The sequence below is a fragment of the Pediculus humanus genome, genomic scaffold (assembly GCF_000006295.1).
Source record: "Pediculus humanus corporis 1103172107457 genomic scaffold, whole genome shotgun sequence".
Lineage (NCBI taxonomy): Eukaryota > Metazoa > Arthropoda > Insecta > Psocodea > Pediculidae > Pediculus > Pediculus humanus.
The window spans coordinates 138580-163409 of NW_002987077.1; the positions used below are offsets into that span (position 1 = coordinate 138580).

At 25.7% G+C, this 24830-nt stretch overlaps 7 protein-coding genes across 7 annotated transcripts; 4 read left to right on the forward strand and 3 right to left on the reverse strand.

Annotated features, from left to right (window-relative positions):
* Window positions 1–7149: 7149 nt before the first annotated feature.
* Window positions 7150–9309, forward strand: Phum_PHUM106400 (uncharacterized protein; the record flags this gene model as incomplete). Its single annotated transcript, XM_002424026.1, has 4 exons — window positions 7150–7156; window positions 7804–8184; window positions 8268–8464; window positions 8665–9309. The coding sequence occupies 4 exons, from the start codon at window positions 7150–7152 to the stop codon at window positions 9307–9309; spliced, it is 1230 nt and encodes a 409-aa protein (XP_002424071.1).
* A 612-nt stretch (window positions 9310–9921) lies between these two features.
* Window positions 9922–10821, reverse strand: Phum_PHUM106410 (histone deacetylase complex subunit SAP18, putative; the record flags this gene model as incomplete). The annotated part of the gene is made up of 3 exons (XM_002424027.1): window positions 9922–10261; window positions 10428–10534; window positions 10744–10821. The coding sequence occupies 3 exons, from the start codon at window positions 10819–10821 to the stop codon at window positions 9922–9924; spliced, it is 525 nt and encodes a 174-aa protein (XP_002424072.1).
* A 463-nt stretch (window positions 10822–11284) lies between these two features.
* On the forward strand, window positions 11285–12730 carry Phum_PHUM106420 (protein sarah, putative; the record flags this gene model as incomplete). The annotated part of the gene is made up of 4 exons (XM_002424028.1): window positions 11285–11530; window positions 11641–11814; window positions 11904–12178; window positions 12520–12730. The coding sequence occupies 4 exons, from the start codon at window positions 11285–11287 to the stop codon at window positions 12728–12730; spliced, it is 906 nt and encodes a 301-aa protein (XP_002424073.1).
* A 2059-nt stretch (window positions 12731–14789) lies between these two features.
* On the reverse strand, window positions 14790–17690 carry Phum_PHUM106430 (Cullin-5, putative; the record flags this gene model as incomplete). Its single annotated transcript, XM_002424029.1, has 7 exons — window positions 14790–14984; window positions 15082–15205; window positions 15293–15411; window positions 15495–15656; window positions 15748–15920; window positions 16007–16790; window positions 16923–17690. The coding sequence occupies 7 exons, from the start codon at window positions 17688–17690 to the stop codon at window positions 14790–14792; spliced, it is 2325 nt and encodes a 774-aa protein (XP_002424074.1).
* A 551-nt stretch (window positions 17691–18241) lies between these two features.
* On the forward strand, window positions 18242–18979 carry Phum_PHUM106440 (prefoldin subunit, putative; the record flags this gene model as incomplete). The annotated part of the gene is made up of 2 exons (XM_002424030.1): window positions 18242–18379; window positions 18491–18979. The coding sequence occupies 2 exons, from the start codon at window positions 18242–18244 to the stop codon at window positions 18977–18979; spliced, it is 627 nt and encodes a 208-aa protein (XP_002424075.1).
* A 1988-nt stretch (window positions 18980–20967) lies between these two features.
* On the reverse strand, window positions 20968–22051 carry Phum_PHUM106450 (uncharacterized protein; the record flags this gene model as incomplete). The annotated part of the gene is made up of 4 exons (XM_002424031.1): window positions 20968–21222; window positions 21328–21624; window positions 21707–21938; window positions 22032–22051. 4 exons carry the CDS (start codon window positions 22049–22051, stop codon window positions 20968–20970), a joined length of 804 nt encoding a protein of 267 aa, XP_002424076.1.
* Window positions 22052–22703: 652 nt separating this feature from the next.
* Phum_PHUM106460 (uncharacterized protein) lies at window positions 22704–24714 on the forward strand (the record flags this gene model as incomplete). Its single annotated transcript, XM_002424032.1, has 5 exons — window positions 22704–22737; window positions 23323–23615; window positions 23712–24062; window positions 24277–24493; window positions 24578–24714. The coding sequence occupies 5 exons, from the start codon at window positions 22704–22706 to the stop codon at window positions 24712–24714; spliced, it is 1032 nt and encodes a 343-aa protein (XP_002424077.1).
* Between the last annotated feature and the right edge of the window lie 116 nt (window positions 24715–24830).

Sequence of the window (24830 nt, forward strand, 5' to 3'; positions counted from 1 at the left end):
TATTTATTTCGATTTGTAAATTTTATTTGTCAAGAAAATTTTTTTTTTTGCCAAAAATAAATAAATAATTCAAAATCCATATCTATATATATATTTTTACGATATTTTGTTTGTTGACGCAAAAACAAACGTACAAACGACGAGACACGTTTTTATTATGAACTCGAATTCAAACATTCAGACTCCAAACAAAAAAAAAAAAAAAAGAAAAATTTTTTTATGTAAGTGAACGTTAAAAAATAATATTAAAAATTTTAATTAGGAACATGGCTAAATAAAAATTAATTAATTTAAAAATTTAAATTGAATTTAAACTGAATGGGAAAAACTCATTTGGTGGCAAAATGATTTATTATTATTATTTTCATTTTCTAAATCCTCTCACTCACTCACTCACTCACTAGCCTTTTATTCTTTTTTTTTTTTATTATTTAAACGCGTAACAAATTTTTTTTTTTTTTCTTTATATGGAAGTATATAACGGAAATGATAACCTATCACAACAACAAACAACAAACAACAACAACGAAAACAAAAATAAAAAAAAAATTTTTTTTTCTTTCTTTTATTTAACCCTGGTTTATTGAAAATAAATCATCGTCCGCCATTTTGTTTGTAATTTTTGTTTTTTTTTATGGGATTTGTCCTCGAAAGAATAGTAATTATTTAAATCTTTTTTAAAATCCTCCATTATTTAAAAATTATTTTTTGAAAAATATCCGAAAGTATCCGTTACTTTTTGTTTTTTTTTTTTTTTTTGAAAAAAAAAATAATCGTGGAAATACTTTTTGTTGTTGTTGTTGTTGTTTTTTCTATTTCCACGACAAAACAAAAAAAAATTTTAATAAATTTAAATTTTATAAAAATTGTTTGTAACGATGTTATAAAAAATTACGTTAAATCGTACCGATTATTATTATTATTATTATTACCATTATTATTATTATTATTATTATTATTATTAATTATTAATTATTATTAATTATTATTATTATTACTATTATTATTATTATTATTATTATTATTAATTATTATTATTATTATTATTTTAAATTAGAATTTGACGAAAAAAAAGTTTCTTCTTCTTCTTTTAAATAACCGTCGAAAACGCCATCGATAATTTATTTATTTTAATTTCTTTTTTATTATTTATTTATTTATTTATTTATTAACTTATTGGCACAAATTTTATAAAAATTTAAATAAAAAAAAATATCCGTGACTAAAAAATTTAATAAAATAAATAAAAAAAAAAAAAAACCGAATTATTATTATTATTATTATTATTATTATTTTTGTTTGTTTGTTTCGATTGTGTCATACATTTAATCTAATTCTAATAACCTGTTTTGATTTTAAATCACAAATAAAATTTAAAAAAAAAAAAAAAGAAATCGTAAGAACGATAACGTAGCAGAAGACAATTTATTTATTATTTGATTGAGAAATAATAAATATTAATTTATTCGAATTAAGAATAATAATTGTTTTTGCAACAGTTTTTTTAAAAAAAAAAATAGTTATAAAACGAAAATTATATTACTTTTATCGAATATATATATATATATATATATATATATGAGTCGTTAACGTTTTTGTAATAATAATATCGATAAAAATAATATAAAAAATATTTAAAAAAAAAAAAAACTTACCATTTCCGGTGATCTCACACGCCGCCATTAAAGATTTCATTCGTTAATTATTCGGTTAACAAACCAAATTTTTGATTCTTCAACCTGTAAAAAAAAAAAAAAAAAAATAAATAATTAATTAAAATTTACATCATTTATTAAAACTTATTGTTTGTTGTCTTATGTATATTAAAAAAAAAAATAAATAAAATGAAAATTTAATGGATTATCGATAAAGGAGACATTTTTAACTTTCCATTAATATGTAAAAAAAATGCATGAAAAAATTTTTTTATTACAAAAACATGGTCGTCGCCATAAAAAAGAATCATACATAATATTTTCATTAGAATGAAAAAAAAATTAATAGTGTTTAATAACGATATATCGAAAGTGATGATGATGATGATGATGATAATAAAACAATAATTTTTTTTTTACGTATGGCAAATTTTATATGAAAATATCGCGTCGGAGGAAACGGAAATGCACGCAACAATTATTAATTTATTAATGACATAACGCGATGATGGCAAATTCGATGTTATCAAAATTCAGGTATTTATAATAAATCCGTATTATTATTATTATTATTATTGTGGTGGAAAGGAAAAAGAAAAAATATAAACGAGTGGGAGAATATTATAAAATAAAATGAAATAAGAAGTGGGGATCCATTTTGAATTGTTCTTTAGTGCGAAACGTTATCCATACACACACAAACACACACACGGGAGAGGAATTTAAAATGAATATATTTGTCTCATTGGTAAGTCGATTTAATTAAATATTTTATAACATTTTTAAAATAGAAACCCCCCTTCTCCCCTCCCCCCAATAAAAAAAAAGGGAAAACTATTATTATTATCATCATCATTTAAAAAAATTTAATTCGTCATGTCGGTTAGTCAGGTATGCAAGAGTTAATTAAACAAAAAAAAAAAAAAATGTGTTTCACCACTTAAAAAAAAAAAAAAATTATTGATTCGATGATAATGTTAATGATGATGATGATAATGTTAATGATGATGATAATGATGATGATGATGATGAGAGTTAAAAAATTAATAATGAAAGGGGTTTTAAATTACTTATAAAAAGGAAAAATAAGTTTGCATTTTTTTTTTTTTTTAATTATTAGAAAGTAAAATTCTTTTACACTTTTAAAAAATATGAGTTTCGGTCATGCTCCCAATCGGAAAACTATCAATAATTAAATTTTTTTTTTTTTTTGTAACGCCATTTTTTTTTTGATTTACCATTAAGATTAACAATCGTAAAAAAAAAAAAAAAAAAAAAAATTAGAAATTTTTCCAATCCTGATAATAAAAAATAGTGAATGAAATGACCCAACATTGACGTAAGGAAAACGTTATTTATTATTATTATTATTATTTAAAAATAAAAAAAAATTATTAATGCATAAGATCCGGTAGTTTTAATAATAATAATAATAACACACACTCACTCACTCAATATTAGTAATTTAAAAATGATTTGTATCGCCTTTGAAAAAGTTAGAAAGCTGAGTAATGATCAACCTTGAGGGGGTAACATACCCACCGTACCTGAATTCAAATAATTAATTATCTTTCGGAAATAAGGTAAACGAAAACGTCAAATTTTTTTAGCAAAAATTTCCACTATGGAGGAAAGTAATGGCGGTTATTAAAAAATTACAAAAAAATTTTTTTTTTTTTGTGTGTTATGAATTCCATAAAACCGTGTCAGAGCATAGTCATCATTTCGAATTACTTTTCCACGTTTGAAAACAAAACAAAAAAAAAAAAAAATGAAAAAAAAGTGACATTTAAGTAGGCATTAACTAAAAAAAATTTTATTAATAATGATAATAATATAAATAAAAAATATTTTTTTTTTGTTTATATTTCTATAAAGTTTTAAAGGATTAAAATTATTTAATGATGACCGAATTTGGTTTTTTTTTTTTTTAAAAATTTGCCTTTAAGGCTGATCTAAATTTTTTCATATTGGAAACCTAAAAAACCGCCGAATAAAAAAAAAAAAAATTTATCAATTATATTTATATATATATATTCATTATTGCATAATAAAATATACGTTTTTTTTCTACGAATTTGTCAACATTTAAATTTAAATTTTCACAACGTAACAAAAAAAAAAAAAATTCGTTTTCTTTTATAAAAACATTCGAATCGGTTGTTAATTTAATTCTTTTTTAACGGTCATTATTTATTCAAAATTTCACTTATTAATTCATTCCACCGCCATATTTCTATGAAAATAATAAATTTATTTAGTTTGCTTCTATAGGTTTGTGTTTTTTTTATTTAAATAATATTAAATAACTTCCGTCTGGTTTTCTTTTTTTAACACGATAGAAAATTACGCATGTTTAATTTCAATAAAAAAGTAAAAAAAAAAAACATTTTGTAAATTTTTTTTTTTTTTTTCCATCGTCACATTACAAAAACGGTTAATCTTTTGAATAATCACAACAATAAAGAAAAGAAAAAATAAGAAAACATTTTTTTATTAAATAATGATGATGATGATGATGATGATGATGATGATGATGATGATGATGATGATAATATAATTATAATAATATTACCTGTTCGTATTTAATAATAAAAGTAAAATTAAAAGATTATTAATAACAAACACTAATGTAATTTCACGACGCCGCCATAATTCGTTAATTACGAGATTTGCATAAACAAAAATTCACCGCCTTGTTGAACTGTGACATCTGTCGAAAGATTAAAAAACGCGCAATTTTTCTTTTTCTTTTTCTAATTAATGTCTTCATTTGTTTAAGTCGTTAACTTTCAATAACGTGAACGGTGGAAAAAAAATAATAATAAATTAGATATGCACGTTTTTTTTAAAGTTAAAAAAAAAATATATCCACGTATAATTTTGTTCTATTACGTTTTTCGAAATTAAAAAATTTGAAGGTTAATTTTAGCCTTATGGTTTTTTTTTTTTAAACTTTCCGTTACGTAACACGTAGCAGACGATACTTTATCGTCCCTTTAGCATTTTACATAAAGAAATGATTAGGGGCGGTAATCGTATTTGTAAATCGCATTAATTTTCTTTCTTTCTCTCTCTCTCTCTCTCTCTTTCTCTCTCTCTCTCTCTCTCTCTTTCTTTCAACAACGAATGTGAATTATAAAATTGCGTGAAAGGATTTCTTTTTGTGCAAGAAGAAGTATTTTGTGGTGAAAACGTCAAACGTTCACGAAGGAAAGTTAATTTTAAAGTGAAAATGTCAAATGAATACGAAAAACAAAAGCAGAAGACAATACCAAGTCACGTGATTGTTGTTTTGTTTTTAATTAAAAAAAAAAACATTTTATCAAATAATACATTTACTACTCGTATATTTCCATCTAATTTTTTTTTTTTTTTTTTTTTTTTGAAAAGTAAAATTAATTTCTTCCTTCAAATTTAGTATGTCAAAGTTATAACATAAAAAGTCGTTAAAATCAAAAAAAAAAAAAATTAACGGGCTTAATTATTAATTAAAAGGAAAATTATAAAATTTACCTTCATTTTAATTTTTTTATATGTAAAGTTTTAATAAAGTTGTTACGCCTTCAAATGTCATATTTATTTAGTTACGCAAGGTTTTTTTTTTTTTTTTTTTTTTAAGCCTCCAAAATAGAATAAAAGAAAAAAATAAATAAAAAAAAAATAGAAAGCAATAACAAAAGAATTTTTAACTAAATAAAATTTTTTTTCATTCTCGTTTAAAATTCAATTGAAATGATTATTATTATTATTATTATTTAACTATACGAATAATTAAATGATATCGAAATCCTTTTATTAATAAAAATATCGTTTCGATTTTTAAATTCATTGGTTAGAAACAACAATAATAATTATTGTTTTTTTTCTTCTTTTTTCTAGAAATTTCTTCCGTTATCGTAAAAAAAGTAAACAAAGATTTTACGTATCTGAATCATAATAAAAAAAAAAAAATTATTGGAAATTTTTTCGCAAGAGTTTATTATTATTATTATTATTATTATTATTATTCGGTGGTTGAATAGTAACTAAAATGGAAAAAAACCTAACCAACTTTTGTGGACAGAAAAAATTATTATTATTTTTTTTTTTAGGTTACTATATTATTATTATTATTATTATCAATAATAATACAATTATTTTGGATTTAATTATGAGAAACAACAAAAGTTTTTCTTTCTTTTTTGTTTATGAATTATTATAATTTTCATATCAAAAAAAAAAAAAAAAAAAAAAAAAAAATTGAAAAGTTGAATTTATATACAAGGAAATGTAATTAAAATATTTTTTTTTTATTTTAAAAGAAATAAAATTATCCACCGTTACCCCCTCCCTCCCCCCCCCCAAAAAAAAATTAAACCGTATGAAAAATTTTTAAATTAGACTAATTAATAATTATTATTATTAATTCATACTTAACTTATTATTACTCTAAATGTTAAGTAATTTTTATAGAAATTTTTTTTTTTTTTAATTGTAATCAATTTAAAAATGGTTGAAAGTTTCACTGATTTGTTATTCGAAAGAGAAATATATGAAAAAACTATTTAACGGTTGAACAAACAAATTAATTAATTTTATATAATTCAATTAAATTTAATCATATTCAAATTTTTTTTTTACTTATTATTAGTAATTAATTCTTTTTGCGGTCTGATTACGACGCCATTTTAAAATTATTATTATTAAGTTATTAAAACGATAGAAAAAATTTAAAACTTTTTTTTTTTGTTTTATTTCACAAGAATTTCCACAGAAAGTTTTTGATATATAGTCAACGGTCAATAAAATTGTCTTTACCAAGAGTTTGAAAATATTATCTGGGTAATAACCCAGTTTAAAAAAAAAAAAAATTGTCTACTGCTACTACTATCTCTAACTTCATTGCTATCATAACTATCATTTAAATCCAAATTATTATTATTATTATTATTATTATTATTATTATTTAGGTTAACAAAAATTAAAATTTTTCTTATGCTTCCATTGATAAATTTATACTAAGAAAATATTATTTTTTTTATGACGATGATATTTAAAAACATAAGAAACAAAGGTTCATCCTTTTCATTATTATTATTATTATTATTATTATTATTATTGGTACTTCCTGGGCGTTTGAAAATATATATTCAATGCATTTAATAATTTTTTTTATTATTATTATTGTATTGTTTGTGAATGCCAAGGTAATGTTTAATATTGATACACCATTACTTATGCTAGTTAATAAAAAATCAAAGTTATTGTTAATAATTTATTAATTTTTATTTAATTTTATGTTAAAAAAACTTATTAAAGAATTTTCCAAATAAAGGGATTAATAAACAATAGAAAACCAATTTGCAAGGCAGTTTAGTTTGATTAATAATAATAATAATAATAGATTTTGACAATTTGTTGTTTTGTATTTGTGAAAAAGAGTGACTTATACCTGTAGACACACCTTTTTTGTGTGTGTGTGTGAGAGAGAGAGAGAGAGAGAGAGAACAAAATGTCTTGTAAAAAAATTAACATAAGAGGGTGGAATAAAAAATAAAAAAAATTATTTAAAAAAACTTTTCCATGTGAAAAAAGTTATGAAAAAAAAAACCATTTCTCGGTTATTAAAATTGGTTATGGTCAAGGCAATCGGCCGTAAATAAAAAAAAAAAAAAAAAAAATTTTGAATGAATATGTAGGTGCGGAACGCGTAGTTTAAAAGTAGATAATAATAATAATAATAAAAATATTAGGACAGAAGAAAGAGAAACACTTTCCCTTGTTTTTAAATAATAATAATAATAATAATAATAATAAATAAAATTTTTATACCTTTTTTTTTTTTTTTTATTCAAGGCGATACGCAAACGTTCACAAGTGGACAAGTTTTTTTTTTTTTTTTTTTTTTTGAGTAAAATTAATTAAAAAAATTTTTTTAAATTTAATTAATAACAGTTAGAGTTTAAAAATTTATTAGTTCATTCAACTTTATCTATAGTTGACTCAATTTAAAAAAAAAAAAAAAAAAAACAAGAAAGTGAAGGTAATTAAAAAAAACAAATTGATATTAGTGTACCTACAATACCTACAAAACCAGAGTACCTACAATTTATTGTTAAAAAAAAAAAAAAAATGAAAATTTTATTAATGTTTTTATAGGTATTAGTTGGATTAATCACATGTATTTACGGACAACAATATGGACCAGTACCACCAAGACCACAACAGTTTGCCGGTGCGAATTTGATTCAATCATCAAGACCAAATACAAGGCAAAGATTTAGCATACCCCGAGTCGTGCCAGAAGGTATACAATCTGTTGAACAAGCTCAATTATCTCGTACGAGAAGGCCACAGCCTTTTAGAACCGGAAATACTTTTGTGCCACAACAAAAACAAATTTTAGACCATCCAAAGGCTAATTTGTTAGACGATGGACCACTTCCTATTCAATATTTAAATCCGGTACCAACTCAACTTCCTCAATTTCAACAGTTGACTCCCCGAACTTTAACACCGCGACCAGTACAAGAAGAAATTAATGAAGGTTAGAATTTAAAAAAAAAAAAAAAAAAAAAAAAAAATGTCTCATGATCTATAATTTTTGTAATGAAAATATAATTTTAATAGAAGACCTTCGGACGACGGCTGGAAACACACCCAGCACGACGACTTTTACCTCCTCACAAAAGACAAGTTTTTCACCAACTTCTGCTCCTGTAACATTACCACAAGCACAGGTACCAGCGGGATTTCAAAAACCACAATACATTCAACCTAGTGCTTTTAGATCGTCATCACCTTCACAAAATGCTGAATCAATACAAGTGCCAGAAATAAATCTTCAAGGAAGACATCTTACAAGACCACCGGTAATTTTTTTGTTTAAATAAATGTTTATAATAAAAAGAGATGTAAAATTGATGAGTTACCAATAAAAGAAACTCGACTATCCTTGAAAACGGTCTGATTTTAACAAAGAGACGAGGATCGTAACATTCATAACAACTTTTTTATTTGTTTTCAGGTCCGACCAGTTCAGCAATCACCACTGACCATAAATCGAGCTCCATCGTTACCAATAGTACCTGCTCCTGCCGTTCCAGTTTCTTTTCAACAAGTTCCCGAAGATGAATATTTTAGGCAAGTTCAAGGTAGGCCATTAAAAAAACAAGAACCAGTAAGACAGCAGGTAGTTGATAGAGAGCAAATCAGGCAATACGTTCCAAAACAACAACAAGATAATGTTCGACTCCAAACTCCATATCTGAGACCCATACAGAGAGAACCTCACGTGAAAGCTCCACAAAGAGAAAGGAAACCCGTCGCCCAGACAATCAGGAAATATCATGAAGAAAATGAAGACGGAAGCATAACTTGGGGTTACGAAAATGACGATGGATCTTTTAAAGAAGAAACAATCGGAGTTGATTGCGTAACACGAGGAAAATATGGTTATTACGATCCGGATGGTGTCAAGAGAGAATACACATATCAAACTGGCATTCCATGCGTCAAAGAACAAGAAAATGAAGAAGCCGAATCAAATCATGGATACATTGATTACACAAACAATAAATACGTTTTACCAAATGGAGACGAAATCGATTTAGAAGCCATGGTCAAAAACAGAGCGCGAAAACCAGTTTCCAAATATAGAATAACATCTTAAAAAAAAAAACGTAAATTCGCTTTCAAAGCGATTAAACTTATAATAACCTAATAATTTTAAATTGACACTTCTTCGTGTTCCCTTTAAAAGTCCGTAAGCATAAATTATTCCCTTATTTCAATAATGTTGTCCCACGTGTACATAAAAATAAATTTTCAATTGTAATATAAATGACTTAAAAAAAAAATAATAAAATTAAATCTTATAAGATTGAAACAACTAATTTAAATAAATAAATTCTATATGTGTAAATAATAACTATTGAAGTGAAAATTTATGCAAATTACGGCAATAAATTTTTTTATTTATTACATTTTAAAATTACTTTTACAAAATCTGATAATTCAGCTTTGTTTTCCTTTTTTTTTTTTTTGTATTTTTTACTGATGTAACGCTTATATGGTAAAAAAAAACTGTTGTCACACATTTGTTAAAAATAAAATTATTTAAAATAAAAATATCAAGTATTAACTTAAATATTTAAGATTAAAAAGTTCATTATTTAGTTAATTAAATAATCGGAAATTCATCACACTTAATATTTTAAATGCAATTGGGAAAATTGACGATATATAATTATTGGTTTTTTTGTTCAAAGAAAGAATGTTAAAGTCAATATTGCCTAGGTCTTCTCATTGGTCCCATTCTATCATCCCTATAACCACCAAATCGATCCATGGGCCCAAGTCTCATTCCAGGCCTTTGTGCCAAATGAGGGGGTGTTATTGATATATCTAAATAATCGCCAATAATGAAACGAACTTGCCCAAGAGTTTTACTATCATCTGCTCCTCTTTGACCTGAGCAGGTTGTACCAATTTCTCTCATTCTGTATCCAGGCGCATGAATATTCGGGGTAACCAAAGAAAAATCGAAAAATGTTCCTTTCCTTCTCGCATCTGGATTAACTTCTTTTACCAAACTTGTTAATTCTCTTAAAGTGGCATCCATCCTAAAAAAAATTTTTTTTAAATAATAAAATGAAACGATGAAATCGATAAACTTTATGCAATACACATTAGACTTGATAACAAAAAATAATAATAAATATTTTATTATTAGTAATTTAATGAATAAGTAATTTAATTAAAATAAAAAAAATAATAAATTTACATTACCATGTGTATATTTGTAGCTCATTTGTTGGAACAATTCCTCTTCCATATTCAGAAATGTTGTGATGTCTGCCTGTACAACAAAACACTCTTAAGAGTAAAGGGCATGTCTGAAACAAAAAAAATACAATGAATGAAAAATATTTTAAATTTAAACAAATTTATTGCTCAATATAATTATATTAAAAATAAAACCTGATAATAAAAATAAAAATATTAATGTACACTGGGCCCCCCCCCCCTAATATTCTTTACAAACATTCGAATAACAAAAATATATACCGGCATAAATTGTCAATAAATAAATAAATAATCTTACTTTTTCACGATCTACAGGTTTTTCCGAGTCTGCTTTTCCCTCTACAACAACCATAGAACCGACAACATCAGAAGACATTTTTATCATTTGGATTTAATAAATTATTCCTTTACAAATTAAGATACAAATATCTAAAAACGCTCAAAAATTTTATTAGATTTACAGGGTAGCCAACTTTAAAAATAAGTATTTATAACAAAGTTTACACCTGCGTTTTCTGCTTTTAAAATGTCAAAGGTGGTGATTGAGGCTGTGTCGTTTTAAACCTAAAGAAAAATATTTATATATTTTTAATTTATCTATCCAAATTTAAAAAAAAAAAAAAAAAAAATTGTTTCTTTTTGTAAATTATTATTTATGTAAAATGAAATGTAATCTTTAAATTTTTTTAAAGCAGGAATCGGAGAGTTTCCCTTTTTGAAGATTTTTTTTTTTTTTTTGGTAATTTTGCCGATACACGTTTTAAATGAATCAAAAGGTGTTATAAAATTATTAAATATAAACTAAAAAAAGTGAGAAAAAAAAAAAAGAAATATTTAAAATGTCAGATCAACTAATGGAATCTGACAAATTATTTCACAATGATTCGAATGATATTATTATAAATGCTGTTGATGGTTTACCAAATGTTCATCCTAATTACAACGAATTTGAGCTTGAAAGAAATGATGTCAAAACATCTGAAGATTCTCGATCGTTAGACGAACTTATTCACGATGAAGATTTGCCCACTTCTTTAATTGTTACTAACATAGATAGTTCAGTTTTTCACAGTGAAGAAGCCAAGGTATAACAAATCAATCATCAATAAATAAATAAATTAATTTTTTATACTGTCACTTGAAAACCATCCATTAATATTATGAATAAATGCTAATTCAACTTTGAAATTTTTAGAAAAAAATACAGGTATTATTTTCTCAATTTGGGGAACCAGAATCTATTCAGTTTTTTCGAAGTTTTAGGAGAATGAGGGTCAATTATAAGTGTCCCTCAGCAGCAGCTAAAGCCAGAATTCAGCTTCATCAAGCTAATTTTGGAAAAAAGAAAATTAATTGTTATTTTGCTCAGGTATGAAAATTAATTTTAATAAAGGTACATTTTATAATTAATAATAATAATAATGATAATATTAATAATAAAATGATAACTTTTTCTAGCCTGTTTCTCCAATCGACTTGGAGGATCAACATTTACATCCACCAGCACTCACCAAACAGTTCCTTATTTCTCCTCCTGCTTCACCTCCTGTCGGATGGGAACCCAAAGAGGAAAGTGAACCTCTTGTAAATTATGATTTGCTTGCTGCCATTGCAAATCTCACTCCTGGAGAAGCTCATGAAATACATCCACCTCAAGGCGGACAACCTGGTATTGTTGTTCATGTTTGCGAAGAGCCTTCAACTGCTGTAAAGTCAAGGATTATTCATACCAGGTGCCCTCAGCAAAATTAATTTTTTGTATATGTGTATTTTTTCTTTTTATTAATAATTCTATATTTTAATGATGTAAAAAAGAATTTTAATGTCGCTCTAAATCTTAGTACCTGGATTTTAAAAACTTTCTGATAATTAGATCTGCACCAAAAAAGTGTTTAATATTACAAAACTTTATTTATTTATTTATTTTTTTTTTGTTTAGAAACTAACTAATACTGTTCTTATTAAGTGATTATTATTATTTTAAATGAATATAATACTTAAAAAAATGTCAGTAGAAATGAATAATATTCCCCTTTTTACGTTGGTCTCTCACTTAATACTTTAGAATTAACAGAAACGATGATCGTTTTAGTACCGACAATAAAGCGAAGATTTCTCGGGTCAGTCGGAGAAAAACTGATTGTTTCGTTGAGGAAAAACAACAAACCAGAAACAGGAAAACCCAGGAAGTGTACGGTCACACAGATGAACCATTTCTATTATTATTAGCACCACTAAGATCTCTTCCTACACCAATAAATGAGTGGATAAATGATCCATTTTGACGTGTGGCAGAAATGGTTGAAGGCGAAAGTTTATTGTGTGACTATCCGGTCCGAAATTTGTATCTTTAGTCGAAGAGGAGTATCAGGGAGTATAAGGGTGCTTTGCTCGACGAAAAGAATGGTTTACTGAACCTGTATGGCCGAAATATAATAGAAGTAATCAAATTAAAAAACATCCATGTACCAGTAGGTACCAAGGTGTACTTAATTGGGATGGGTGATTTTGAAGACGTCACAGGATGATCATGCACAAACCGAACAAATTCGGCCATTTTAATAAAATTGATTTGCAGACACATATTTATTATGAATCTTTGCGAGGATCAGTGTACTGCATACAACGCGTATTAGAGGATTGCAAATATACGTAGGACCACACTCATCCAATTTGGGATATTCCTTCGTTGAGACCATTAGAACGAGCAGCAAGTGTTGGCGGAAAGTAGAAAGCGACCGTTGAGGGTCAACAAGAGATTTTGCCTGAAGAAGAAAAAGACACAGGCGACACAGCCTCTTTCACCTGCATCAGCTGAGAAGAAGAATAGACCTACCGTCAACTTGTTGGGTTGAAGTTCTGCCCAACTTCTAGATCGTCTTTGGTCAAGTGCCAAAAACTTATTCCGACTTAAATTTTACAATCCCTTTATATTGTTTCCATCGTGATTTCGTGTTAGGAAAGATCCGCGAAATTAGGGGGCACCCTCTTCGTCTTATGCCGGTTCAATAGTGCAACAAGTTATTTGGAAGCCTGATTACTTTGACGTAAATCCGTTCCGACGGTAGGAAGAACAACGTCTATAACAAAACTGCCAAATAAATTGGTAGGCGTGGTCATAATCCATAAGATAAGGCCGACCCCTGGGCGTGTTACAATACAACAATAACTAGAAGGACGTGCCGAAGACGTGGATGATCACGAACGGAAATCCTTTGATATGCGAAGGTTTGAATAACCTCTTTGGATATTAGTCCAGAGTCTTGTAGGAATGGTTTATTGACCAACAAATTTTTCAAACAAACCTATAAAGAAAAAAAAAATATTAGTAATTAGATAATTTTTAGCGGCAAAAAAAATACAAAATGAATACCCCTCCCTCCCTCCCCCCCCCGAAAAAAAAAATAATTGAGTATCTGAAACAAAAAAAAAAAAGCTTTAAGGTTAAATTAAATATATTTTTTTAAAATAATTTAGTGAAAAACAAGATTAAAATTATGCGATTTAAGAGGTATGATATTTACTTTTTTTTTTTTTTTTCACAGTTTGAAAAACCGTTGTGAAACCAAATAAAAAAAAAAAAAAAAAATTAGCAAAAATAATAATTGTCATTATTTTTAAAATTTAATTTAATTTAAATAAATAAAACTAAATAAAATTTAATTTTTTGTTATCATTATTATTATTATTATTTCCTGTTTTTTTTTTTCCCCCATTAATTCCTGTTTTAATCGATGAAATTCTTAATACATGTAGAAATTTATTAATAATAATAATAATATCATTTAAAAAAAAAAAATTTATAACAATTTATTAGGAATTGATAATATGAGGATATTAATTAAAACAATATTACTACTAATATTTTCACATAATTTATTATTATTATTATTATTATTCGATTTGTACCAGACTTAACGGGTATATTTAATCAATTTTTTTCTTATGGTAACCTTCTATATTACTTTATTTCAATTACCTGGATAAAATCAATGAGCAAAAATCTCGACGACGCTGCAAATATATTTATATATATATATATATATATTAACAATATAATTAAACAACCAAATTGATTTAAAAAAAAAAAAAAATTTGATTAACAATACTGATATTTAAAAGCATTTACAGATATTTTTAAATAGAAAGTAAAAAATAATAATAATAATAATAAATAATCAGCTGATTGAAAAGTCAATATAAAAAAAAAAAAAAAATTGTTACACACGCACACACACACATCTTTCCACAGTGCTCGATGCAAACTAAATGCAAAAGCAATGTAAACAGATTCCTCCTCTTATTTCTCATTAATAATAATAATAATAATAATAATAATAAATATTAAGCAATGTAAATAAACGTGTTTATGTCATCTTCGTCTCTTTTCATGTATTTATGCTCAATCAACCATTCAATTTGTTCTTTTATCATTTTTTTACTAGGTAAAAACATATTTTTCAATATGTCAACTAATTCCGCTTGCAATTGGGCATTGTTTATTTTTTTACGCATTTTGAGTATTTTTATAATAGCTTCCTGCCAAAAACAAAAATTAAAATAATAATAATAATAATAATAAAAATATATTTCAATGTATTTTGTTATTTAAAAAAAAAAAAAAAAAACTACTCACTTGAACTCTGAGAATTCTCAATTGAACTATGCTTTCATTTTCTTCTTCTTTACTCCTCTCCGTTGATAATTGTAATCTTCCAATTAAATTTATTTTTCCACGTTTTTGAATTTTTCCATTTTTCCTGTGGGGAAAAAAAAAAAAGAAAGTATATGTTAATAACAAACTTATAAATAATATAAATGATGATAATTTTAATTTTTTTCCTTACACTAATGCAAAATCTTGATTGACCCAAAACAATGTGTTTTCATCGAAATCTTTTGGAGATTGAACTTCTGGAGAATATAAAAGAACTTGCTTTTTCAATTTTGGAAATGCCACCAAGGACTGAAAGAAAACGCAGGAACAATATTTACAAGACAAGTTTTTTTTTTCCTTCTTGTAAAACAATGATCACATTTAAATCTTACCCACAAAGTCCTTCTTAGTTCCATATCAGGCAATTCCGTGGCCAACCTTAAATTTTCATATGATATTTTATCGAACTGCCTTTGATTCCAAGCAAAAAGAACGGCCATTTGAAACGTCGTCACGTCAACATCGAATCGTCCAACAGCGTTGGAAAAAGTTATCTGTCAATACATATAATAAATCATTATAAAATTTATAATTTTTCATTTTCATTTTTCAAAAATTCAATTTTATGTTTGTTTTTATACTGACTGTGCCATTAGACATATGATGGTACCACTGTAATTTTCTTCCGCTGTGTTTTTTCTTATAAAAATCTTCTACTTCAGGAATATAATCTTCTAATTCAAGAGGTAATGAAACAGTGACTCTTTCGCTTCCTCTGGCCCAAGCTCCAGCATTAAGAATTTTAATACTAATGGAATCTAAAAAAAAAAAAAAAAAATCAATTTTACTTCGAAATGAAATTTGTTTTTTCTCGTTTAAAAAAAAAATAAATGAAAAAGTTTACCTGCTATATTTCCTTTACAACTTCTATATTGTTCTTTGAATTGTTGATTTAAATCTTCGCTTACTTTTATATCTTGAAACATTCTTCCCAATTTATTTACATAATCTGCTGGCATACCAACTTCTCTCAACCATTCGACCATATTTTCTTCCTTTTCGGAGTCTGCAGATGTATCAAGGATGAGTCGCCTAGTTAAATGTGCTTTATGGTATCTCATGAACACATCTTTATTTTGAATATATTTTAACACTAACAAAACATCTTTGAGTTTGCTTTCTATTTCATCCGATGTTAACTTTTTACTAAGTGGAGTTTTTCTTAATAACATATCACAGTAGTTCGCGAGTAATTCCGGGCACTTTGACTCCGGCTGAGATTTTACACCTGAATTTTGTTTCACTGGCAATTCTAATCGAAAAACTGACGTATCATTAACAACATGTTTATAAGCTTTGTCTCTAGCAGTCAAAAATCGCGGATCATCATTAAATGCTTCTTTAACCAATGTGCTAAATTGATTAAAAAGCTTAAGTAACCTTTCAACATATTTTTCAGAGTCTTGTGTGATTATGTCGGCCGATGCAAGCATGTCTGCGAGTCCTGCACTCACAATGTGATCTTCTAAATCTTTTAACATTGGCAATATTCCATCTTGAACCCTATCCATTAATTTGAACATTAGCTGCAATTTTTCAGTTTCATTGTTTTTGATCATTCCAGCACATTCTGCTAATATTGTGGCTTTGAAAGCAGATACTAAAGCATTTACACAGCAAGCATTAATCTATCAATTAAAAAAATACTCATTAGTATAACATAAAAATTATATAGATATTTCAATAAAAATAATTCATTTGATTACAACAAAATTTCAAAATTTATTTAAAATAATAAAAGAATTTAAATAAATACTTACTACTTCGACAGAACTGCTTGAACTAGATGATTCTAAATATTTTTGGGCTCTTTGTTCTTCTTCCCTTAATTTAGCATCTGCATATTTCATATAATTTTGAACTCCATTTGCTTCCAAATATTGAGGAGCTTTCATTTTATAAAAAACTAAAGTTGCATGAAGATAAGCTAATTCAAAATTTTCTCTATAAATTTGTAATTTATCATCTGGATTTGAACATAAGTTAACATAAGATTCTCTGACTCCAATCACAAGCTGAGAATCAAAAGCTTCACCATTCCTTTCGGCATGAACTAATTTCATTGCAGAATCTTGAAGTCTTTGTTTTATATCACAGAATATACTCTGATTCCAACTATCTAACATTAATTTTCTAACTATACTTTCTTCAGTAGTGGGTTTTTTAGCAACTGGCATTACTTTTGCACCTAACGAAGTTTCCAATTGTCTAAAAGGAGTTGGTAAATAGTTACACTGGGTAAAAAATTTACGCCACTCAGCAATGTAAGCTTTTAGTAACGCTTGGTCTTCTTCATGAGCTAAAACCCTTTGCTGAGCTTGTTTAATGAAATTCATTATATCATCTTTTAATGCATCCCTAACTTTTGGAGGCCCCTTATCATCCCATAAGCAGGTAAGATGAACAGAATAAAATAAGTCTTGCCATTCTTTTTGTGTTACTGGCTCTTGTTGTAATAGTTTTAAAATGATTGGCCTCATTCCCGGCCATTTGTCTTCAAAAGAAAGTTGTGCTTTGTCCTGCAACATAATGCTACTGTCAAATTAATGTAAGAATAATGAGAAAACTTTTTTTAAACAAATTCCAAATTTTTAACGGAAAACAAAATTGCGTGTATTGTCCATAAAGTTTAACATGCTTTATGACAATAAAGTTTTAATAATAAAGAACATATTTTGTTGCACGTTAGAAAAAAACAACCGGTTTACATTTACCTTTAACATGGCAGGCAGTTATTAAAACTTCAATTAATCTACTACCACGACGAAATGACCACAAAGTTAATAGTTTAGTAATAAAAATAAAATTAAAGTTATTTAACTGAATATTTTCAAAAAATTTGTATTAGCATTGTACTTAAACGTATAATTTATGTGTTGAATTTAAATACGTATAATGTGCGTAAAATTTTAAACTTAATTGATTTGGAAATTTAATACATTGCTAATATTTTGGTTGTCTATGGTTACAATGTATTAAAGCCATCACAAATCTCATTGCATTGTTTTTTTTTTTTTTTTTTAAATAAAAAAAAAAATTGTATTAACTGTATTTTTTGCAGAATTTTATAAGTGTAAAAATGGAAGAAATTAGAAAAACATGTGATTTTAAAAGAAGAATCGAAATGTCTCGAAAGGCTGATGATGAGCCCAAAGAAGGATCTACGGCAGAATCTTCTGTGAAACCGCATATGGGCATTCCTAAGGCAATATTTGTGGTGAGTAATACTTAAATCAGTACCATGACTTATTTTTTTTTTTGAATCGACCATATTTTTTTAATATCATGAAATACTTGCTTTTTTTATTAACCATTTATATCATTTTAGGGTGATGTAGATACTTTCATGGCTTCGCCCGAAAATAATAATAATGCGGATTTAGTTCTTAAAAGATTTGATGAGCAACATAGTAAATACAAATTCATGGAATTTAATTTAGCCGCAAAAAAGAGAAAGTTAAAAAATCAAATATTTGATTTTCAAAAATCAATCGATATGATTCAAATCCTTGCAACGCATAAAAATAAAAAAGAAAATTTAGACACACAGTTTTTGTTGTCGGAGCAAGTTTACATGAAAGCTACCATACCTCCCACTGATACAGTTTTATTGTGGCTGGGTGCTAATGTTATGTTAGAATTCGAATTGGAAGAAGCAAAATTGCTTTTGTTAAAAAATCTTGCAGCAGCCAAAAAAAGTTTAGGAATTGTAGAGAGTGATTTAGATTTTTTGAGAGATCAATTTACAACAACTGAAGTTAATAGAGCAAGAGTTTTCAATTGGGATGTCAAAAGAAATAAAGCTGCAAAGCCCTAAAGAAATTCAGTTTTTAAATAATGAAAAACCTTGTTTTAATAAACATAAAAAACACAACACATAATTATAAAATGGCAATGTTTATCACTAAAACTTTAATAATAAACTTTATTATTAATTTTGTTACTTTAATTAATTACATTTTTATAATAATTTGCAAATATTAATAAGTAACAAAATTGAGTTCAGAAATATAATTCAAAGCATGAAACTATAATTTCTATTTACAATTTGTTATTATCAATAGAATTAAATTTGTTTTGTAAACCCTATTACTGCTTACATCAATTTTATTTAATTATAAATAAAGAAATTCTGTTCTTCGACTAATGTAATCAACAAGTATTTTGTTATCGAGATTTAGAAAATTATTTAATTTAAATTGATAGCATGGTTAGAAATTAATTTTTTCATGTAAATAAAAATTTTTTATTCTAAAAACATCTAATAAAAAAAAAAAAGGAAGATTTTTATGAACTAGGCAATACCTAAGAATTAATTTATTTAATATATGAATAACTCATTTATGATTATATTCGATAAATATTTAAAATTTAATTAATTTGTGGGGAGTAAAATTATCGAATTGATAATAAATATGAATTCATTTTTGTTTTATTTTTAAAATAAAAATACTAAATTTCATTTTGAAAAAATTTTTTTTTTTTCAATTTTACTGTTTTTCAATTATTAATTTATGATTTTTCCAAGTCTGCCATGTTTGAAAAATTGAATTACTATTTATAATTATTTTTATAAGCACTTGTGTTCATTTTCAAAATTTTAGTAAATTTAACAAATAAATTCTTTTAAAATTAAATTTTTTTTTGGATCAAAATCAGGCCAATGGAACACAAGGTAAATATTTATTTAAATGTTTATTAATATATTATAAAAAAAATTTATTGAATCCAGGGTTTTTTATTATTATTATTATTTTTAAACTTTATACGTACCGATGGAAAAATAATTTTTTACGTTATGAAAATTTATTGCGTACTATTAAAATTATTAATAATTATTAACTCATTAGTTTTATTTTATTAAATAAAAAAATAAATAAACAATGTTAAAAATTTATTTCAACAATTAAAAATTAATAAAATAACGCTGACTATTTTGATTTTATTTTATTTATTTTTGTTACATTTCCTTCCTCGACATATAAATAAAATCATTATTATTATTTCGTATTCAAAAAAAAGGCATAATAAATATTTATTTATTTTTTATTTATTTAAGCACAAAATTCAAATTTCAAAATTAATAAAGTATAATCACGAAACAGCACCGGAATCAACATTAAAAGCTCCTCCTCCAACTCCCTGCGGTTCTGTTAAACAAAGATCAGGATCGGTACCTGATGTACGAATTGTCAAAAGAGAAGTACTCCTTTCAACAAGTCCGTATTACAGACTACCTACGTTAAACATTTCCCAGTCACATCCTAAACCTTGGACGAGGCATATTTTAGGTTTCAATGGAAAACGATCGACTTCTGATCATTCTATAGCCAACATAACGGATAAGTCGATACCTTGGACGGTATTTTGTATGAAATCTTGCACTAGCAATCTCTTACATTCAGTTAGACAAAGATTATTAAATTTGTAATTAATTGTCACATGTTTATTTAGACTTTAAGAACCTTTTGAAAGTCAATAAAAAAAAAAATAGTAATAATTTATTTATTTTTACCTCTATATGAAAATATGAGGATTCTATTTTAAAATCTAAATGAAAAAAAAATTTTATAGTTTTTTTTTTATTTTTGATTTACTTTCATCTTCTGATATTTTACTTTCTCTTTTTCCAAGCCAATTTTTTAAAAAATTCATGGAAGCATCCTTTCCTTTTTTTTGATTGTTACATTCCCTTTGAAAAATAATTGTTTGTTTAAACTAACATGTGCAAGTATCATGTGTGTGTGTGTGTGTGTGTGTGTTTGTGTGTACATTAAACAAAATTAATTTTAAAAAAAACAAAACTTACCCTTTTTGTTTTATACATGTTAAATCTTTATTTGATGTAAAATTTACGGTTGATGAAACTGAGTACCAAATAACTTTTTCAAAATGGCTTAAACATTGCAATGCTTGATTTGAATCAAAATTTTTATTATCCAACCATATATGAAGTTGTTCATCTGTTTCAATAAATGCTGGCATTCTCATATGTAACCAAGATAATTTAGTACTGGCTTCTTTAGTAATTATTGTAAAGCTGATTATTTCATCTTCAGGCTGAAAAAAAAAAAAAAAAAAATGATTTACCATAAAACAATTCTTAAGAATGACAAGAATATGTGTAATGTTTTTTATTTAAAATTGTTTAAGTGTGATACTTACATTTTGATTGTGCCTTTCAAAAAGACCTGCTAATTTAAGAGGTTTAAAAGTTTTTTCATTTTGAAAATCATCCCCCATGTTCCATGTACTTGGATCATCAATTAAAACATTATCTGGTTGTGGAGCATGAATAAAATATGGTTTTTTCTTTTGTTTTCCTTCATTTTTCCATTCAAAGAATCCATTACATATTACAATACATCTTTGTCCTTTTTCTAACAATGGCCAGTATAATTTTGATGTTTTAATATTTTCAATTCTACAATTTATCGTTGAGTATTTACTAGGTACATCTGCCTGATTAAACAAACTAAGGAACTGACTTATGTTTATAATTGAATGAAAAATTAATACAACACAAAAATACAAGTTGTAATACTTTAGACCATGAAGGAATCAATCCAAATATTGTCGGTACGATTACTCTGCAATCAATATTAAAATGATTTCCCGACATCAAAACAGGCGCTAAATCAGTTGGACATATATTATAAGATGGACTAAATTTTTTACCAGAATTGTTTACGTCCTTCCAAACAGGTTTCTGAGTCTGATCATTTTCTGGATTTTTATAACAACAACAATTAATTACTTCCTTAGGTTCAAGTCCACTGAAAATAATATCATTAATTATAAAAATTTTGTTAATTATTTTATTTTCAAACGTGGAATTATAAAAATAATTAATAAATAATCACTCCTACCATGCTAATCTTCCACACATAATTCCCTGTTCTCCCCCAAAAAAATTATTTCGTTTTAAAAACTCATAAATCAAACTTTACTTCGGAATAGAAATCAAACGTTTAAAATTTTTAGAATGTGTAAAGATCATAGAGTAAAAAAATTTCCGATCGTAACCGTTAACAAAATTTCAGGGCCTTAAATTAACAAAAAATTTTGAAAATTCCATCATAGAGAAAAATAAAATTTTGAAAAATTTTTTTTTTTTAACTTTTAGTGATATTTTTATGAGTCAAAATAATTTAAAATCTTTTTCCGTTATAATAATTTGATGTAAGGTACGCCATAATTGATCAAGTGTAAGTATTTTAAAAGGAAAGTTTCAAGATATAAATGATTATTTAATTAACTTTCTCCTAATATATATATAAATATACATTTGTTTAAAATTGAATATTTTAAATATTTTAAAATATTATTAAATTTTATTTTAAAAAATTTTTTTTCTTTTTTAATTACAAATTTTCATCAGGGGGAAAAACGAAAAAAAAAAAAAAACAATAATTGAATCAGTGGAAATTCCATACAGGTAGGAAATGAATGACCTGTTATGTACCTGTTATTACTCAATACACATTCATTCAATGCAAAATTATTTAATCCAACTCACCGTGGACGAAATCGGTTAAGTCATGTATTATATCAGTGTGCCTATTCTCTTTGACAGTTTATAACGTTCTTCAATAATAATAATAATAATAATAATAATAATGTTTTATACAAATTTCTTTGGTGAGTTTTTTTTTTATTTTTTTAAATATTTTTTTTTTATATTTTTCTATATTAAAAATTACTAATTTTCTTTTAAATTTCCCAAAAAAAAAAAAAAACTAGCATTTTTTAAAATCCATTCTAAAAAAAATTATGTAATATAATTATTACACAAAAAAAAAATCTATTTGACTTTTTGACATTAAGAACTCTGAAAAAAAAACTTTTATTATTGTTGATTTAAAAAAAAAACAATGGATAAAAAAATTAGGACATGAAAAATAAGTAAAATATTTCTTTTTTTGGCAACCTTGTACTGATAATACGAAGGCGATTTCTTGCTTTCACTTATTTAAACTTTGCACAAGTTATATAATTTCCCTAGATAATTTTTTTTTTTTGTTTATTTAAATTTTTTTTTCAAATTTATATTATTATGGTAAATAGAAAAACCTACTACAGTGATTATTGTAACGGTTATTTTGAAAACTGTTATAAAAAGGTAATATAAACTAAAACTTTTGTTTTTTTTTTTTTTAGGAAAAATAACTTTTCTCCTCCTATCAATACATTATTCTTATCAAAATGTTCACGCCGAAGTCGATTTGGTAACAAAATTAAGTAATAATTGGATTCCAATGATAATAAAAGAAATTTCTCAACATAGCGAAAATGTTGTTGCCAGCCCTTATGGACTCATGTCAAATCTTGCTATGATTTTTGAAGCAACAAATGATAAAACGAGAGAAGAATTTTTAAAAACTTTAAATATATCTGGAAATGATGTTTCCGGATTGAGAAAAGGTTTCAAAGCCTATTGTAGTTTGTTTTTGGTAAAAATTAATTTATTTTTTCTTTCCCAATGCCAAAATTAATCGCATGTACTCGCATTAATTATTCGTTTGTTTTTATGTTTAATTTGTTAACAGAAATATTCAAATGACCCCGAGGCGGCGGGTTCTTTCAATTCCGCAACATTGACAAGTTCCTTCAAGCTAAATGCAACGTATAAAGACATACTTGAAAAATATTATTGTGCCAATACGATAGAAAATCGCGAGGGTACGGCAAACACTCTGGAATTAAGCAGCATAACTGGAGTTATGAGTCACTGGAAAGATTACGAAAAATTAGCCGTTTATACATTTTTGTCACACAGACCTAAAATTGCATTTAAAAAAAAAGATGGTTCGATCGTGGGTGTACCAATGATTCCACAAGTTGGCGTTTTAAAAACGGGCAGATGGGAAAATTCGAATGTTTTTTTGATTCCGCTTCAGGTACACAACAGTATAATAAATATTTTTTTTTAACAAAATTTCTTTTTATTCTAAATTATTGTTATTTTTTTAGGCGAAACTCGTTAACTTACTCATAATCATGCCAGACGAAGTTGATAAAGTCGATATCGTTGTAAAAAAATTAATCGAATTTAAAATACCTGTACTCGTGCAATCGTTAGAAAAACGAGAAATGGAATTATTCATACCTCAGATAACGATTGTTAATAAAAATTTTAACATGACGTCAATGTTGATTCGTAACGGTTTAAGTAAAATTTTCGATTCGAATAAAGCAAATTTAAGCAAAGCTTCTCCTCTTCAACCTGGAAAAAATGGCTCCATTCATTTGAGTAAAATTGAACAAAATGCTTTTTTTTCAACTTCTTTTGTCGCCGTTAATTCCGTTTCGGGAATATCTTCATCTTTGGGTTATTATATTTTCTTATTTAAAGCTTTTCCAACATTATTTTCCAATATGGATGACAATAATATTTTTTTCTTTTTTCCAACAGGAACGAATAAGAGACGTAAAAGGGATGTGAAATCATTTTATATAAATCAACCATTTTTATTTTTCATATTGCAAATCGACACACAATTGGCATTATTAAGCGGAAAAGTTGAAAATCCTTCCATCGTTCCAATGTAAAGTGTCACACGAAAACGGAATTTATTAAAGTTGACGCCATTTTGTTTTTTTTTTTTTTTTTTGTAAACACGCGCGTTCGTCGTTTGTTTTCTGTCGTTTTAATTACTCAAAAAAAA